Below are 14,923 nucleotides of genomic sequence, written 5' to 3' on the forward strand. Positions count from 1 at the left end.
GAAAGAACATAGAAGCAATGAGATAGTTACTTGTCCAGAAGGCAAGAGAAAGAGATGGATAAAACAATCTGAGCCCTGAGAAAATTCTAGATCATGAACAAATAATGAAAAGGTAAAGAAGAATCACTGACAAGGTACAGTGGTTTCAGGCAGGGGAAAATATACCATGAATCCATACCCAGAAAGTAATCAGAGTCTAACCTGTGCCATGATTTTACAGAGCCACTTAGGATCTACAAAATACAGATCTCTTAGCTGTAGTGCTGGGTCTTGAAAATGAAGAAGAACACCTGCATAAAGAATACTGTAATTAGCAATGCATTGTTCAAGCTCCATATTAAGCAAAGTAAACACCCCACTCTGGGCTGTTTTCCTTATGTGACTTGACATAAGCAATTTGAATAATAAAAACAGCTATTGAATTTATGTCAGTATCTCAGAACAGTAGAATGAAATCATGGTTTGTTCAGCTTTACATTTATTTTCAGACTTTTCATTAGATTTGTAATCTGACTTGCTTTTTTGCCAAGCTCTGTGTGGTTTATTACTCAATCTTAGGAAGTGCACTGACATAAGCTATTACATGTATTCCTCTAACCATTATTGTATTTGAGCTATTGGAACAATTGCATCTTTCTCCAGCAATTGTGCTGTCTAACAAGCAGGTATGATGTTTTCAAGGAGGAACAAGAGATATAAATTGTTACAGTAGTGATCCTTCATACCATGGAATTCCCTTCCTAACAACCTGGTTTAACACACTAATGTTACCCAAGCTTAGACACTTCAGCTCACCACTTTGTGGCAACCTTGTGAAAGATTTAAAAAGGTGTACAAGTCTGTCTGCTGCAGATTTGCAAAAAAGTGCTAACAAACACACACTGAAGACAGCATTTTACCTGATTCATTGAGAAAGTGAATTGCGTGAGGGAGTTCATTTTCATCCAATTGTAACTGGTTTTCTTGCACCAGTTCCAGTAAGCGTTTCTGATCGATCACAGGAAATTCAACGGGGACATTTCTGCGTTCCAGCAAAATTCTCTTTTCCAGCTCCAGGTAGCTGTCAGGAATCAGCTGACCAACCACTGGTTGATCTCTGATCTGTAAAATTAGGAACAGTAATATTAAATGTAATAATTTATTCATGTGAATTGCAGACAGTAAACCCAAGATGTAAGGTGGGTATGTCCACTCAATAGTAGCAGCAAGAAGGAACAGGAACATTCATTTATTGAGTAACATGACTTAGTGGGTAAGATGACTTTGGAGACAATAGAACTACAAGTGCAGATTCTCCAGTTTAGGAGGATCACTCAGTGCACAAGATCTTATTTTCCTGCTTTAATTCACTTTCCTCTTTCTAGGAATAGTTTCACGCTATGTAAAATGAAATCAGTAATGGAAAATTAGCTGGTTTTCAGAAATCACAAAATCATATTTCCTGGTCCCTTGAAATCTTGCAACACTTATTGCACTTATTAACACATGATGCAAACATTTAGTTTTACATGTTTAAGACACCCAACAAAACCAGTTTTTAATTAAATTTCTTTGTAAGAAGAAGATGGCTCATTTTAATTAAGTATTCAATTTATGTTCCTAGTGCTTGAAAACAGAATTTAGCTGGGATTTTTACTAAGTTGGGTTTTTTTGGTAGAAAGTGAAATTAAAACAAACCTGGTGATTTTCTTTCATTATTTTGCTTTGCATAATGTTTTATGAAGGCAAGATGAGTTTGCTATCACACTAAAATGTATTTAATTATGTGTTAATGTTTAAAAATTTATTCACTTAACTAAAACTAGAATGTTTTCAACATTACAAACAGTATGTAGCTTACCTTGAAATGAAGACTCTCCTTTATTATTATTTTCCGAAGTCTGATAATGGAATCAGATTCCTCTGTAGCATTCACAAAGTGACAATCTTGGATTGCTGGGAAGCCTCGCTTATTCAACAGCTCTCTAGTAATTTTACTCATGCAGGCCTTACGTTGCATTTCATCAGAAACATCTAAATGAGTGCCAACAAGAATGACGGGGGATGTTGAAGCTCGAGCCTGTTAGTAAGATCCATACTGTTGATTAACTCAATAGTGAATGTTGATTTTAGTGTTTTATATCCACATAAAATGTGAGCAATTTAGTAAAAACAATCAATAAAATGAAAATAGCTACTGTTTCTCCCTTTTTAAATATATCTCTCTTAACTAAGTTTTGAAATCTCCTATTTCATGTCTTTATTCAGACTAAGTTTAAACTGCAATCCCATATAATAGTCTTGACTGGATAAGACAATAAGGATGCATTAGCCTATAAATCCAAAACATATTTTTCAACAGAGCAGTCTATTTCAAAACAGAAATATTAAAAAATCATTTTTTTCTAAATGGAAGGAGTGTAGATCTGGATTTAATTCTTTGCAAATTAACAGCATTGCCAGTAAAGTAGGAGAGACACTTTTCATTGAGAACATCCAACAAAATGGAAAAGCTAAAAGAAATGTCACTTTTCTAGTTGTCATTGGAACAGTGCAGCGATGAAACATCAGCAAGTACTACATAGCAAAGGAGAACACATCAGAAATGGTCTTTATCAACACTAAACTGACTGCTACCCTCTGTCCTGTATCTCTTCTCAAGGTGCAAAGACTGAAAAAGACAAGTTTACCAAACAGAATCAGTATAAAAACTCTTTATGTGATTGTATTGCCCAGTCATGGTTAACCATCCTTCAAAAGGAAAAGACAAGTAATGCTCACTCCACATAGAGCACACAGAAAACACAGAGAGCAAAGGAAAAATATATAGGCAGATTCTTAGATCAATTTCCCTACCATAGTTCTGGAATCATTCCTATTCAGAACAGGATGCTAAGCATACACTTAATAGCATGATTTAAAACCTGCATCTAGTCAGTTTTAAATTAGTCTAATTCTGATTTCACCAGAATTTACACTGTTGTAAAAGAAAACAGCAGGTTTGACTCACCATTCCTTTAATACTATCCCTTTCTTATTTTTATCAGTCAATTCAAAATATTGCCAGAATATACAAACTATTTTTTTGCACATCACTTTGTACCATTTTAAATAAAAAATGGTGCTGATCATTTTCGTATGTTTAAAAATATTTTCATATCCAACACACAATGTATTTCAGCTCTTGTATAACCTTAATTTTTATTTTCTGATGAGGTTTTTTCCTCTTCCCCTATCTAAAAATATTTGTGGTTAATTTGCTGTCCCCATACAGCTCCCTGGAAAGCGGAATTCCACTCCATGTGGCTTACCTTGATGTTAAAAAGCCATGGCTTCATAGCATCCACCTCTGCTTGTCCTTTGCTAAGATCATAAACAGCAAGGTATAAAGCTCTTTGGGTCATAAAATGAGGATGGGTACTGTAAAACTCTTCTTGTCCTAATGATCAGAAATTTCCATTGGTTAGTACTTCCTTGACTGAACATCTTCAGATCACAAAAAGGCAGCAGAACATTTACTCTCAGACCACCAATTTATCAGTGAAATTAATGTTTGCAGAAATTTATCTGAATTGAGAGAAAGCCCATAGTAACTATGAGTTTTAGGTAGGTACTCTGTGGTAGCTCATTGACTGAAGTATAGTGTTGAAACATATAAGCTAGTTTTAAATCAAGAAGTGTAAGATTTAACAACTGGATAAACATGGTCGCTGCAAAGACAACTTGAAAGGTCATGATTCTTTTAAAACTCCAATACTGATTTTCCCTCTCACTCCTTCCATCCCTTCTACCTTCTTCCTTCCCTTTCTCCTATCTTTCATGCAACTTCAAAATAAGACTCCTAAATTCACATGATTTAACATCACAGTTGAAGCTGGACATCCAACTTGAATACTGCTCATCTGTGCATTGTGATAATAGACTCTATTTAAATGATAACAGTCCACTGTTTAAAAATAACTTTTCTATAGCCTAAAATAGACCTGAATTTTAGAAGTGTTTCTGTAGTACCTCAAACTTAGAAAGTTTCCCAAAAATCCAAGGCTCAAAGACTCTTCCTAAGTGCTTTGTTTTCTGTGACCTTACAAACCTGTGATATGGTAGAGCCTAGAGAGACCCAGACTATAAAAGGGAGAATCAGAGTTGAGTGGAAGATTCTTTTGGTGATTACAAGCTGTTTCTTACTATTTTGAAATGACTATTCTAAAGTGCTATGGTTGAAATGTGTGGTCAGACCACATTTGGTGATGAGAAATTCCTGAGGCTTTAGTTAAATTTGAGGGATCAGCTGCTAATTTACAGAATACACTAATTTGTAAGTGGTCACTGGACTTCAGGTGTAAATTTGTGTGATTATACTGTCCCCAGTTCAAATTTCCACAGCTGACTCTAGGATTAAGTAATGCATTAACATGTTAGAAAAGTAAAGGACAATAAGCTCATGAAATACCTCCAAAATCCCACACATTTAATATAAGCTCTTTCTTCATTTTGCCTTTCCCTTGAATGATCCAGTCTTTTACATCAATGCCTACTGTAGCTTTCGGAGAGCCCAACTCCGTTCGTTTGATTTTCATTAGTTGTTGCAACAGGGTTGTTTTCCCACTGCCAGTGTTTCCAACAATCATGAGCTTCATTCTGTTATAAGGTACAGCCTTCTTCAGTCGTTGTTGAAGAAATCTGATATAAAAAAAAGTTTGCAAAACTCACAGAAGTGTATAATAGAGAAAAATATCAACAGAACTCAAGAACAAGGAAATACCTAAAACCATACCATTTTCTTCCAATTTTCAACATCTTTTAATTTTCTATTCTAATTTATGATTTGAAAGCTAAAGTTTAGTTCATAATGTGTCCTTTTTTGTTTTGTGATTACCCCAAAATTGTGTTCTGTGCAATGTACTGGGAAACACAAGAAATGTACTACAAATAATTGGTAAGCACCATTTATTGCATAGTTTTTAGAAGCATCAAATTAAAGAGATAATAATCAAGAGGTCTAAATCACTCTAATCTATTTTATGTGTGTGTGTTGATATGACATGAAACCTTCCATAGAGCAGCATGCTGGATTTCACATGACAAACCAGCACGTCTTTTCAAAACTAATGCTTCCTGCATATCCCAAGAAAGCAAAAAAGGGATTTTCAAGAACAATAGGGCAACAAACCTGATAATGTCTCTGGCTTTGCATCCCACATGTTTGAAGTCTAAATTAAGATGGAGTCCTTCCAAAGGAAGGTCCCAGATTTTGGACAGTCTTCCCATTTCATCTGGAAAGAATCTCAAATCGGGATTATGACTTACATCCAGAGAAGTCAAGTTCTCTAGGAAGCCAATCTGAGGAGGAATCTAAATAAAAGAACATTTAATGGACAATTATACATTGAAAAAAAGTTATTAGCATGAATAGATTAAATATTTAACAAAACTAGGTATTACTTTTGTTGCAGTGTAGGGTTTTTTAATAAACAGGCCTAATATCCCACACTAATAGAGGAAGGATGCATAAGTAATTCATTATACAAACAGATTATAGGACACATTCCAGGCAGAAAAGCTGAATAGAATATGGTGATTTTCATTCACAGGAAGTAGTATTTGCACTTACATACCATTTCACTATACAATGTACAATGGTATGAGAGGTGACACGAAAATAAAATGAACATTGAAAAATTGCATTCAATTGAAAGATGACTTAATTTTCTTTAGATGGAATCTTACACTTTACCTCCTTTAACTTGTTGTGGGACAGGTGTAGCTTTTCTAGCCTAGACCATGCACATGCCTTTTCACTCAAGTCCAAGATGTCTATTTGATTATGATTAAATAACAGCTCCCTTAAGTTTAATGATTTCCAGTGCATTGGTCCAGGCAGGCTTACAATCTTGTTTTGGCTTAAGTCTACTGATCGCAAACTAAAAACATGAAAATAAAAAAGAGAGAAGTTAGAAAATGAAAAAATAAAACCCAGATTAACTGGAATTGGAAATATATTAGTTTTTAATGAACAAATAAATGGATTAGCTGTCAGAACAGATGGTTTTCTGACAGAAATGCAGACTGAAGTAGACATGTTTGTAAATAGATGTATGTGCATAAATTATAGAGTTCTACATCTGTTGGACAAATATGCTGTTTATGTAACTGTGAAACATGAAGCATACAAAATTCCATGCAATGCCTTATTGATTTGTCTGAGCTGGGAGATGTAGAACCTGAAAGATGCAGCTTTTTCAACACATCTATTAACTCTGCTGCCATGAATATAAATGTTAGCATGCTGAAACTGTGTAATATCACATTAATAATGACATGAAATACGTAAATTTCATTAATGTAAGTTCACAAATCTGTGGATCTGCCCTCTCCATGGTGCCACCAGCACTCACATCTACCCACACCTATCACATAACTGATTTGATCAACCCTTCCAAGCACTCCTTCCACAATCTGATTCTAGTGATCTGTTAAGGTCATCAACTTTATAAAAAAAAGCAGAAGTGCAATTTTCACATGAGTAATGCTTTGAAGGTATAGCAAAATAAATGTCACATGCATCTTTATCACAATTCTTTTTAGAGGAAGTGTTATTCTTTGAGAATAAGTATCTTGTGTTATTTGGGGAGTGAAAAACCAACCTCAGTAGCCTTGTGCAAAGTCTGCAGAACTCAAAAAGGAAAAATTGCCAATATCTTTTTATTGTTGGTTACAAGAAAATATTAAATGAATTCTGGTCTTCTCAGCAAGAATTGTCAGCTTCAACTGTCAAGCAATATATTTTCAACAATAGTGATTTGAATCTGAGGAACAGAATTTCTCAAAATCATGAAGAAAATGTGACTAGTTTGTCTTCAGTTAAAAGCTACTATGTTCTGGATTTAACCTGTTAGAAAGGATTTCCTGAGAATCAGTAGTGCATGCAGAATTTTCTGCTTAACAAAGTCATGCAGAATTTTCTGCTTAACAAAGGTCTTGCCACCAGATTTTCTTCATCAAGAATTTGATGTTAACTTCAATAAATAAAATAATAACTTACTGTGGTAGAAGAAGAACTGCTTCTGGAACATTAACAAAACAATTTTGGGATAATTTTAAACTTGTTATGCTGGATGACAAGTCAGGTATTCTTTCTAGAGCAGAAAAGAGGTTAATCTTATTATTTTTAAGGCTGGAATTTTCCAGAATCAAAGACAGACTAAAATGTCAGTCTATCATTTTCATACATAGGTCTTTGTACCATCTATCAAGGCAGAATTCAGATCTTTTTTTTAAAGCCCATTTAAAACTAAACTCCCAAAATTAAGTAATATATTGGCTTTTAACACATTACATATTATTATCCTTCATCTCATAGTGGCATTAAGCACTGAAATAATCTTACTTACACTTTACTGTATTGCCAGTATGCATAAGATTCTCATATGACTCAGGATGTGTTAGGTCTTATTCATATAAAAATGAGTCTAATGGTTCAGCTGTGTTTAATGCAGTTATAAGTTACCTTCTGAAATAATGTGAAAATAATTTCAAAATGGAAGGGTTTATGCCTTGAAGACAGAATAAATTATGACAGTAACTTATGAACTCCCACAGTATCATTAAAAATCTAAGTTATGCAATTTGTAATTTCCATAGATAAATTGATTTGACACCTTTGCATAAAATAAGCTAAGTTACTGACACACACTCTAGATGGACTCAGTTCAGTTCCTTAACACTGGGTTCTACTGAAGGGGATCTGCCTAGTGGTACCTGAGCTGTCTGCACAAAGCTTAAAGATAAAACACAAGAGCTATGGAAGACCTGCTTTTTCTAGACCACAAGCTGCAAGCCAAGTGGGATACTTCAGGGCTTCTCAAATGACACCTGCATTCAGGCAACTGAACCAAACATTCTGTCTTATTCTGAATATAAGTTTGGAAAAGACCGCTAAGATCACTGAGTTCAGTCATTAACCCAGCCTTGCCAAGTCCACCACTAAACTATGGCCCTAAGGTTCACATCCACATGTCTTTTAAATACCTCCAGGGATGGTGACACCACCACTTCCCTGGGCAGCCTGTTCCAGGGCTTTCAGTGAAGAAATTTTCCCTAATATCCAATCTAAACCTCTCCTTGCACAACTTGAGGACATTTACTCTTGTCCTATCTCTTGTTACCTGGGAGAAGAGACCGACCTCCACCTGGCCATGACCTCCTTTCAGGTATTTGTAAAGAGTGATAAGGTCTCCACTGAGCCTCCAGGCTAAACAACCCCAGCTCCCTCAGCTGCTCCTCATCAGACTTGTGCTCCAGACTCTTCACCATCTCTGTTGCCCTTCTCTGGATTGACTCCGGCACCTCAATGTCTTGTAGTGAGGGGCCCAAAACTCTTTCTGGCACAAGCTAGGATGCTTCTATGTATTTCAGTACAGTATTAATACTAGATTTGCAAGCTAAATCTGAACAATTTCCTCTCTCTTGAACCTTCCTCAACAGCATGTACAATCTCAACTACACTCCATCATTTTTTCGGCATCCACTACAAATGTAGAAACAAGAGGAGTTAGCTGAGTCACATCAAATGGCTGGACGCATACTCCATCCTTCAGCGATGAAAAGCTGAAGCTTAAGGAACTGTATAACCAAGGACAAGCATATGTGGTATTCTTTCCTGTTGTCACAAGAGTCCAAATGCTGTGGCAGAGGAATTTTGTGACTTAGAGCAGTTTCTAGAAGGTGGATTCTGTTTTGGCAACACTTACCAAGAGCATTCATCCTGGCGTTGAACTGCTCCAGTTTTGTACAGCCCATGAAAACATTCTCAGCAAGGGATGAAATGTTGTTTTTACTAATGTTTAAAATTTTCAATTCTTTCAAGCATATGGGTGAACACAGGCATGAAATTTTGTTTCTGTGATAACAAAAAGAAAGACAATAATCCATGTTTTACTTAGAAACTATTAGGTAGAACATGAAAACAAGTAGTGTTGATCTGACAATGTCATCCTTACATTGGCAAAACAAAAAGAAGACTTTAGCTATATAAACATTGACCAGTCAGCAAAAACACTGGCACATGTGGCAACATGGAATAATGTGACAGATATTAAGATTGGTTAAATTAATTTGGAGAGCAAGTGGCAGAATATATTACAAGGTGTCATTTTCTGATTACATACTGGAGCTCAATCCCACACAAAAGAAGATTGTTGCATTTATGAGGGGTTCTGTGTACTTAAGATACGTGTTTGCAGGATTACAGTCACACAATTACTATCAACCCAAAAAAAGTTAAAAAAATGAGTTCCATATGTGGGGAATACAATTCAGGATGAGTATATAATGTTACAAACAATGTATTCTGGGGAGACGAGCACCAGAAAGAGACAAAGATCCTGAAAATACAGACACAAAAGAATCATGCAGTACTGTTTTGCAAGGGTAGTATTACTAATAAAGTTCACCATCTTATTTAGCATAAACTGTAGGAAATAAATGGGACAGTTTCTGCAGTTTACAGAAATATAACCAACTACATTCTTAAGAATGCTATATAGGTATGAATTATCTCACTCACTAACATATATGATAATAAGTGCTGGTAAACAAAAAACTACATATTTTCTCATATTTCTGTCATTTAAAACATATCCATACCCCTACCTAAAATTCCATGAATACTACTTCCAAAAAAGCTTTTCTGAATATGAAATACAGTGGAAACTGTATTGTGTATATAGAAAACCTAGCTGAATATGTCATACCACACAGACAGGCCTGTGGATTAATAGTATGGCAGTAGAAAGATACTACATGAATAACATGTTTAGTAAGCAACTGGAATGGCAACACTATTAGATTCTAACAATGCCCAAAGATGTACTTTGCAATACAACACTGAAAACTGGAGCAATTTACACATTTGGAAGACAATGTACATGTTTCACTGGTGACTAAATAATCCTTTCCATGCTACAATAGTCATCATTCTGGATGATCAATATATTATTTCCTGTTATGTTTGTTGTGCTACAGCCTATTTACTAATGCTACTCACCCTTCTAGCAACAGCTGTTCCAGATTTTCAGCGACATTTGTAAGAAATTCAGGAGTGCAGACCAGCTGATTGTATGAAAGATTAAGTTGCTTTAGAGTTGGACATCTGAGGTATGGATCCAAAGCAAAGGAAGGTCCAATGTCATTTCGAGAGATATCAAGATTTGCAATACAATTCATTTTCAGTAAATAAGTTGGAAAAGAAGTAAATCGGTTACTGTGCAAATCCAAGTAAGTCACGCATTTCAAGTTCTGAAAGAAAAGGATAATTTGATTTTAAGAAGTTGGAAAAAAAAAGTGAATTTATAGTTTATAATTGAGTTACATTTTTATGCAATTTATTAATCTACTTATATTTATCTCACTAGGAAAAACAACAATAAAATAGAAAATAGCAATCATACCAATGTAACCTATAATATTTCTATTACAATATAAAATATAAATAATTACTTAAAATTGATTAGCTCAGTTTCTTAAAATTTAACAAATATTAATTGCCTGCAGTTCTCAGTCCCATTTACATTATTATGCTACTTAATATAAAATGTTTTAAAGCAGTTCTCTGCAGTAAACAACTTAAAACATTTCTGTGAAAATACTTTTATTTCTAGATGAACATAAATTCACTGAATGAAAATTCTGTGAATGTATGAAATATGCAAAAATATACACTCATATTCTTGAGTAATATTACTATGGATACATTATTACAATATGTATGGATTACATTATTAGATATAAACAATTTATTTTAACTAATTTCAACTTGTATTACATAAAATTATGCAGAATTACTTCACACAGTTGTTCTGGAATGTTCGTAAGAGCATTTTGGTGGAGCTCCAGTTTCTCAAGGTGTTCCAGATGACTAGTTAAGCAGCTATTCTGGCTGATGGCATCAATGTTCTCCAGCTCATTTGATGAAAGATCCAGTGATTTAATATATTCTTTCTCTGAGATCAGTGAAGAAAGACTCTCTGATGGTTTTATATGTGGTGAAAATTTTGAGATGCCTTCTATTAAAAGAAAAACGTGAAAAACAGCATAATTTCATTTATCACTTCAGTAAAATTAAGATAATCAACTTGGGATCTCAAGATCCAGTAGATATTGAATGTTTGAATACTGGTTAAGATCCAAATCCATGAAGACTTCTATTAAGCCACAAAAATTTATAAGTCAGTAGGGGAAAGATGGATGCTTATGCACTGCACAACAGAAGGAGCTTTTGAAAGCTAATAAGAGCACTTCTGAAATTTCATTGGCCATTTAATTCTAATTGTGAAGCTCAGGAAAAAAAAATCCCTATATATTCATTATTTGTACTCCACTGCAGTATTTCCAAAATGTATCCTCTTATTTGTAAACAAATATTTAATTTGACTAAAATCTGCATGGTATGCTTGTGAAAGCATTAAGGATGAAAAATCCATTATATATGTTAAATTGCATAGTTTACTTACTGAGGGATTCATCTGAAAGCAAGAATTTTCTTCTTTGTTTCATAAATGGTTCATAATCTGAGCCAGGTCCCTGCAAAATCCCAAAGAGAAAAAACAGTTACAAACATATGCAGATATCTGAAATTATTCAAATTCAGTAATCTCTTTTTATTGTGGTTTCTTTTTATCAGAATTTATAGGGAGAACACAAACAAACTGTACACTTCAACTCAAAATAACCATAGATCGCATCTTTATAAAACTTACTGACCCATGCAATGTGGAAGAATGGTAGATTTAAAGTGCAATGGAAGAAGTGCATTTTTTGACAACCTAAAATGACTTTCATAAGGGTGGGGAGACAGGATGGAGCAGGATATTACAAAACATAACCTTCTCTAGGGAAGTCAGTTTCTCTGGTTTCCCCTTAAAAGTCAGTGGAAGAAGACAAGCTCCTTTCAAAGGAATGTGACTTTCATTCCACAGATTTGTCCTCATGTCTTATGGAACAGTCTCCATTGATTACAGCTGAAGATCAGCTCATTAAGGGGTAGTTAAGTCTTTGTGAATAGGTCCATAGTTCCTGTATTTCTGTTTGAAAACCAGAACTGGAAATTTGAATAATTTACTTTCAGGTGATCATAAATTTTTGCTGATGTAAACTCTCATCCATAAAGTGCACTGCAATAGAAGGAAATACTAAATGGCAACAGTGAGACAAAAGCCTATATGGTTATATGACCTTTCCTAACACTTGACTGTTTTGCAGTAGGCAATGCAGATGGACTTAAAAGCCTGGAATGAACAAGGATCTAACTTACCACAGAGTAGGAATGTCGCGGTAAAGTAGGAGAACCTCTTTGACATGCCATTTCCCTACAATATACATCAGCAACTGCAATGGAATTGGACTTCTTTTTTGTAAAGAGTGAACCTTCACTTCCTAGAACAAAACCATAACACAGGAGAAGTAATAAGTATGAAAAATGTATTTAAAAATGAGGCTCAGAATTCAACTGTAATATGGATGCTGACATACAAAGGAGAGATACATTTCAAAAGCATCAATACTGGCAGGATCTCACTGGTGAATTGTGTGTGCAACGGGCCAAGAATGTTGTCAATGTTTTTTAGAGTACATGGGCCATACTAATCTGACATGTTTCAAATGTGACCTCCAGGTTGTTACCCTGATGCTTTATGATTTAAAATTTCCATTGTGTTGGGATTACTATACACATTTCACAGCATATCTTTCTGCTACTGCAGTGTAAATAGCTTTTGAAAATAGAAAAAGGTTGTATTTTAATAGATGAATTTTTACTCCCACATTTGTTGAGAATGAAACATCAAATACCACTCTGGATTTGGTGATTTAGGATTATATGGACCCATTTGGTGTCCCTCTTCTCAAAGCTACTTTTAAAACTCCTAAAATCACTCCTGTCAGTAACAAATGTATTTTCTTAAGATAATAAGAATACACTTTTTTATGTGGGACAACAAAAAGACCTACAGAAATGAAAAGTAGTACTGAATGATATAAAGGAAAAGAACAAAACAGGACAAAAAACTTCCTTAGGATTCTCTGATTCTAAAATTCAAATTCTTCATCTGTGACGATTTTAAGTAGCCAACTGTTCTAAAACAAGAGCGACATTTGAACAAAATGTTACAAATTAAGGTCACTCTTATTATTAAGTTGCTGATATTAGGGACAGAAATGCTGCCTTTTTAGAAGTTAAAGGCATTCAGATGTCCTGACATGGTTACCAAGAATGATGTTGGACTGAACATAAACCTGTCATTTACACTTGCCGATCAATTAGTTATCTTTGGGATAGGGTTTGTTTCACCTACTTTATTTTTTAATAGTATAGTCCTCTATACCAGATGTGGTTGTGTAAACTTTATTTACAGACAACCCAGGGAACACAGGGGTTTCTATATTGCAATACACCTGACTTCATGATGAGACGAATTGGGCTCTTGAAACAACTGCTTTTTGCTATAAAGGCAGCTCATAAATGTTTATCTAAAACAGTCAAAATCTAAATGTGGTTGTACGCATCCAACTCTTTCTCTCTACAAAAAACTGAATGCATGAAGAACTAATTTTAAATGGACAATAAAATTCTTTAAGGTCCTAATTTTGTAGATAAAGTACATACTCATCATAAACTATTTTCCAATGTTACCACAAATGAAATTTTACACAACAGTTTTTTCTTCATGGGAAGTGTTATATGTCAAATACAAATAAGCAACTGACTTGTGGCTGTAAGTCTTGCCCTGGTACGCTAGACTGGGATTATAAAAAGAAAAAAGAAAATAAATACAATTACCTTCACTATCAATATCATCACTCAAAGGAAAAATACTGTCCACTAATGGGTCGGGTATGAAATTCCAATCATAGTTTTTATCCACTCCATCTTCAGAGAAGTTTGGATCAGAGGACGCTCTTGATCTATCCTCTGAAATATTCTTCATCTGGAATTTAAGCACCATTCTTGCCAGTGCAGAACCTGCATCTGTATGTATAAGAAACAGAAACTATAGAATATTCTCCAAGAAATTCAAATAGCTTTAAAAAAATATCTGAAATGTCTTGATTTGTTTTCAAGTTTTGCCAGACTTTCTATAACAAGCTGAATGCTATGAGAGCCTGAACTGAAAGTCTTGATCTAAAACACCTTCATAGTACCATCAAGAGATGTAACAATTTCTATATATACTCACTTCGTTTTTTTATTGGAGTAAGTTTATCTGGGAACAAAGGAATGAGCCAGGAAGGTTCTAGTCTCCCAATACCAAATCCTCCCAGACATATACTGCTGTTGGTGACATCAAGGCTAAGCTTCTTTAAGAGCAAGCTGATGATTTGGCTATCTCCTCTCTTTATACTGATGGTTAAAGCACTCCGAACATCTTGCTCTCGAGCACCATTGGCTAATAGCAATTCCACCAATTTAGGGTTATTTCCTTTGTCACAAACCTAGGAGAAAAGCAATTAAAAAAATCATGTGAGGCATTTAAACAACACCTCAGACTGCATTAAGAGGCTTGTCTCAAATTCAGATTCACTTTATCTTTAGGATTGTGACTCTTTTTCAATTACGCAACTTCTTACTCCTTGAAGCATCTGAGTACCAACTCCCATTTCCATGAAGTCTTTGCCCAAAATGTATCAAATGTTTGAGTTCTGCAAGTGTAATTATTTCCATGAATGCACACAATTTTCAGTCAAAAATATATGGCAATTTATCTGGTTTGGTTACTGCATGCGGTCTACGGCAATTCCATTTATTGATCTGTTCAGTGGAAAAAAGACACTCAGGTGTTATTCTGCCATATCATCTGGATATTTGACGAATGGGCAACAACAGTGAGACTCATCAAGCCTTGCCCTAGTGCTAGGGAGCCCAGGTCTACTGGCTTCAACTACCTGAAAG

At 34.8% G+C, this 14,923-nt stretch overlaps 1 protein-coding gene across 2 annotated transcripts in view; it reads right to left on the reverse strand.

Moving 5' to 3' along the window:
- The window catches only part of LRRK2 (leucine rich repeat kinase 2), a 64,898-nt gene that overhangs the window by 20,195 nt on the left and 29,780 nt on the right, over positions 1-14,923 (reverse strand). For both annotated transcript variants that reach the window (XM_051805205.1, XM_051805204.1), the window contains 15 exons: positions 14,211-14,466; positions 13,814-14,002; positions 12,290-12,411; positions 11,490-11,559; positions 10,822-11,042; positions 10,025-10,275; positions 8,730-8,878; positions 7,022-7,115; positions 5,714-5,900; positions 5,150-5,331; positions 4,430-4,659; positions 3,291-3,418; positions 1,841-2,059; positions 900-1,101; positions 202-290 (listed from right to left, as the gene is read on the reverse strand). In XM_051805205.1, the coding sequence (XP_051661165.1) occupies positions 202-290; positions 900-1,101; positions 1,841-2,059; positions 3,291-3,418; positions 4,430-4,659; positions 5,150-5,331; positions 5,714-5,900; positions 7,022-7,115; positions 8,730-8,878; positions 10,025-10,275; positions 10,822-11,042; positions 11,490-11,559; positions 12,290-12,411; positions 13,814-14,002; positions 14,211-14,466 (2,589 nt within the window). The remainder of the gene's footprint in view (positions 1-201; positions 291-899; positions 1,102-1,840; positions 2,060-3,290; positions 3,419-4,429; positions 4,660-5,149; positions 5,332-5,713; positions 5,901-7,021; positions 7,116-8,729; positions 8,879-10,024; positions 10,276-10,821; positions 11,043-11,489; positions 11,560-12,289; positions 12,412-13,813; positions 14,003-14,210; positions 14,467-14,923) is intronic.

This window comes from Manacus candei, unplaced genomic scaffold (assembly GCF_025592945.1).
Source record: "Manacus candei isolate 608988 ecotype Guabito, Panama unplaced genomic scaffold, ASM2559294v1 h1tg000063l, whole genome shotgun sequence".
Lineage (NCBI taxonomy): Eukaryota > Metazoa > Chordata > Aves > Passeriformes > Pipridae > Manacus > Manacus candei.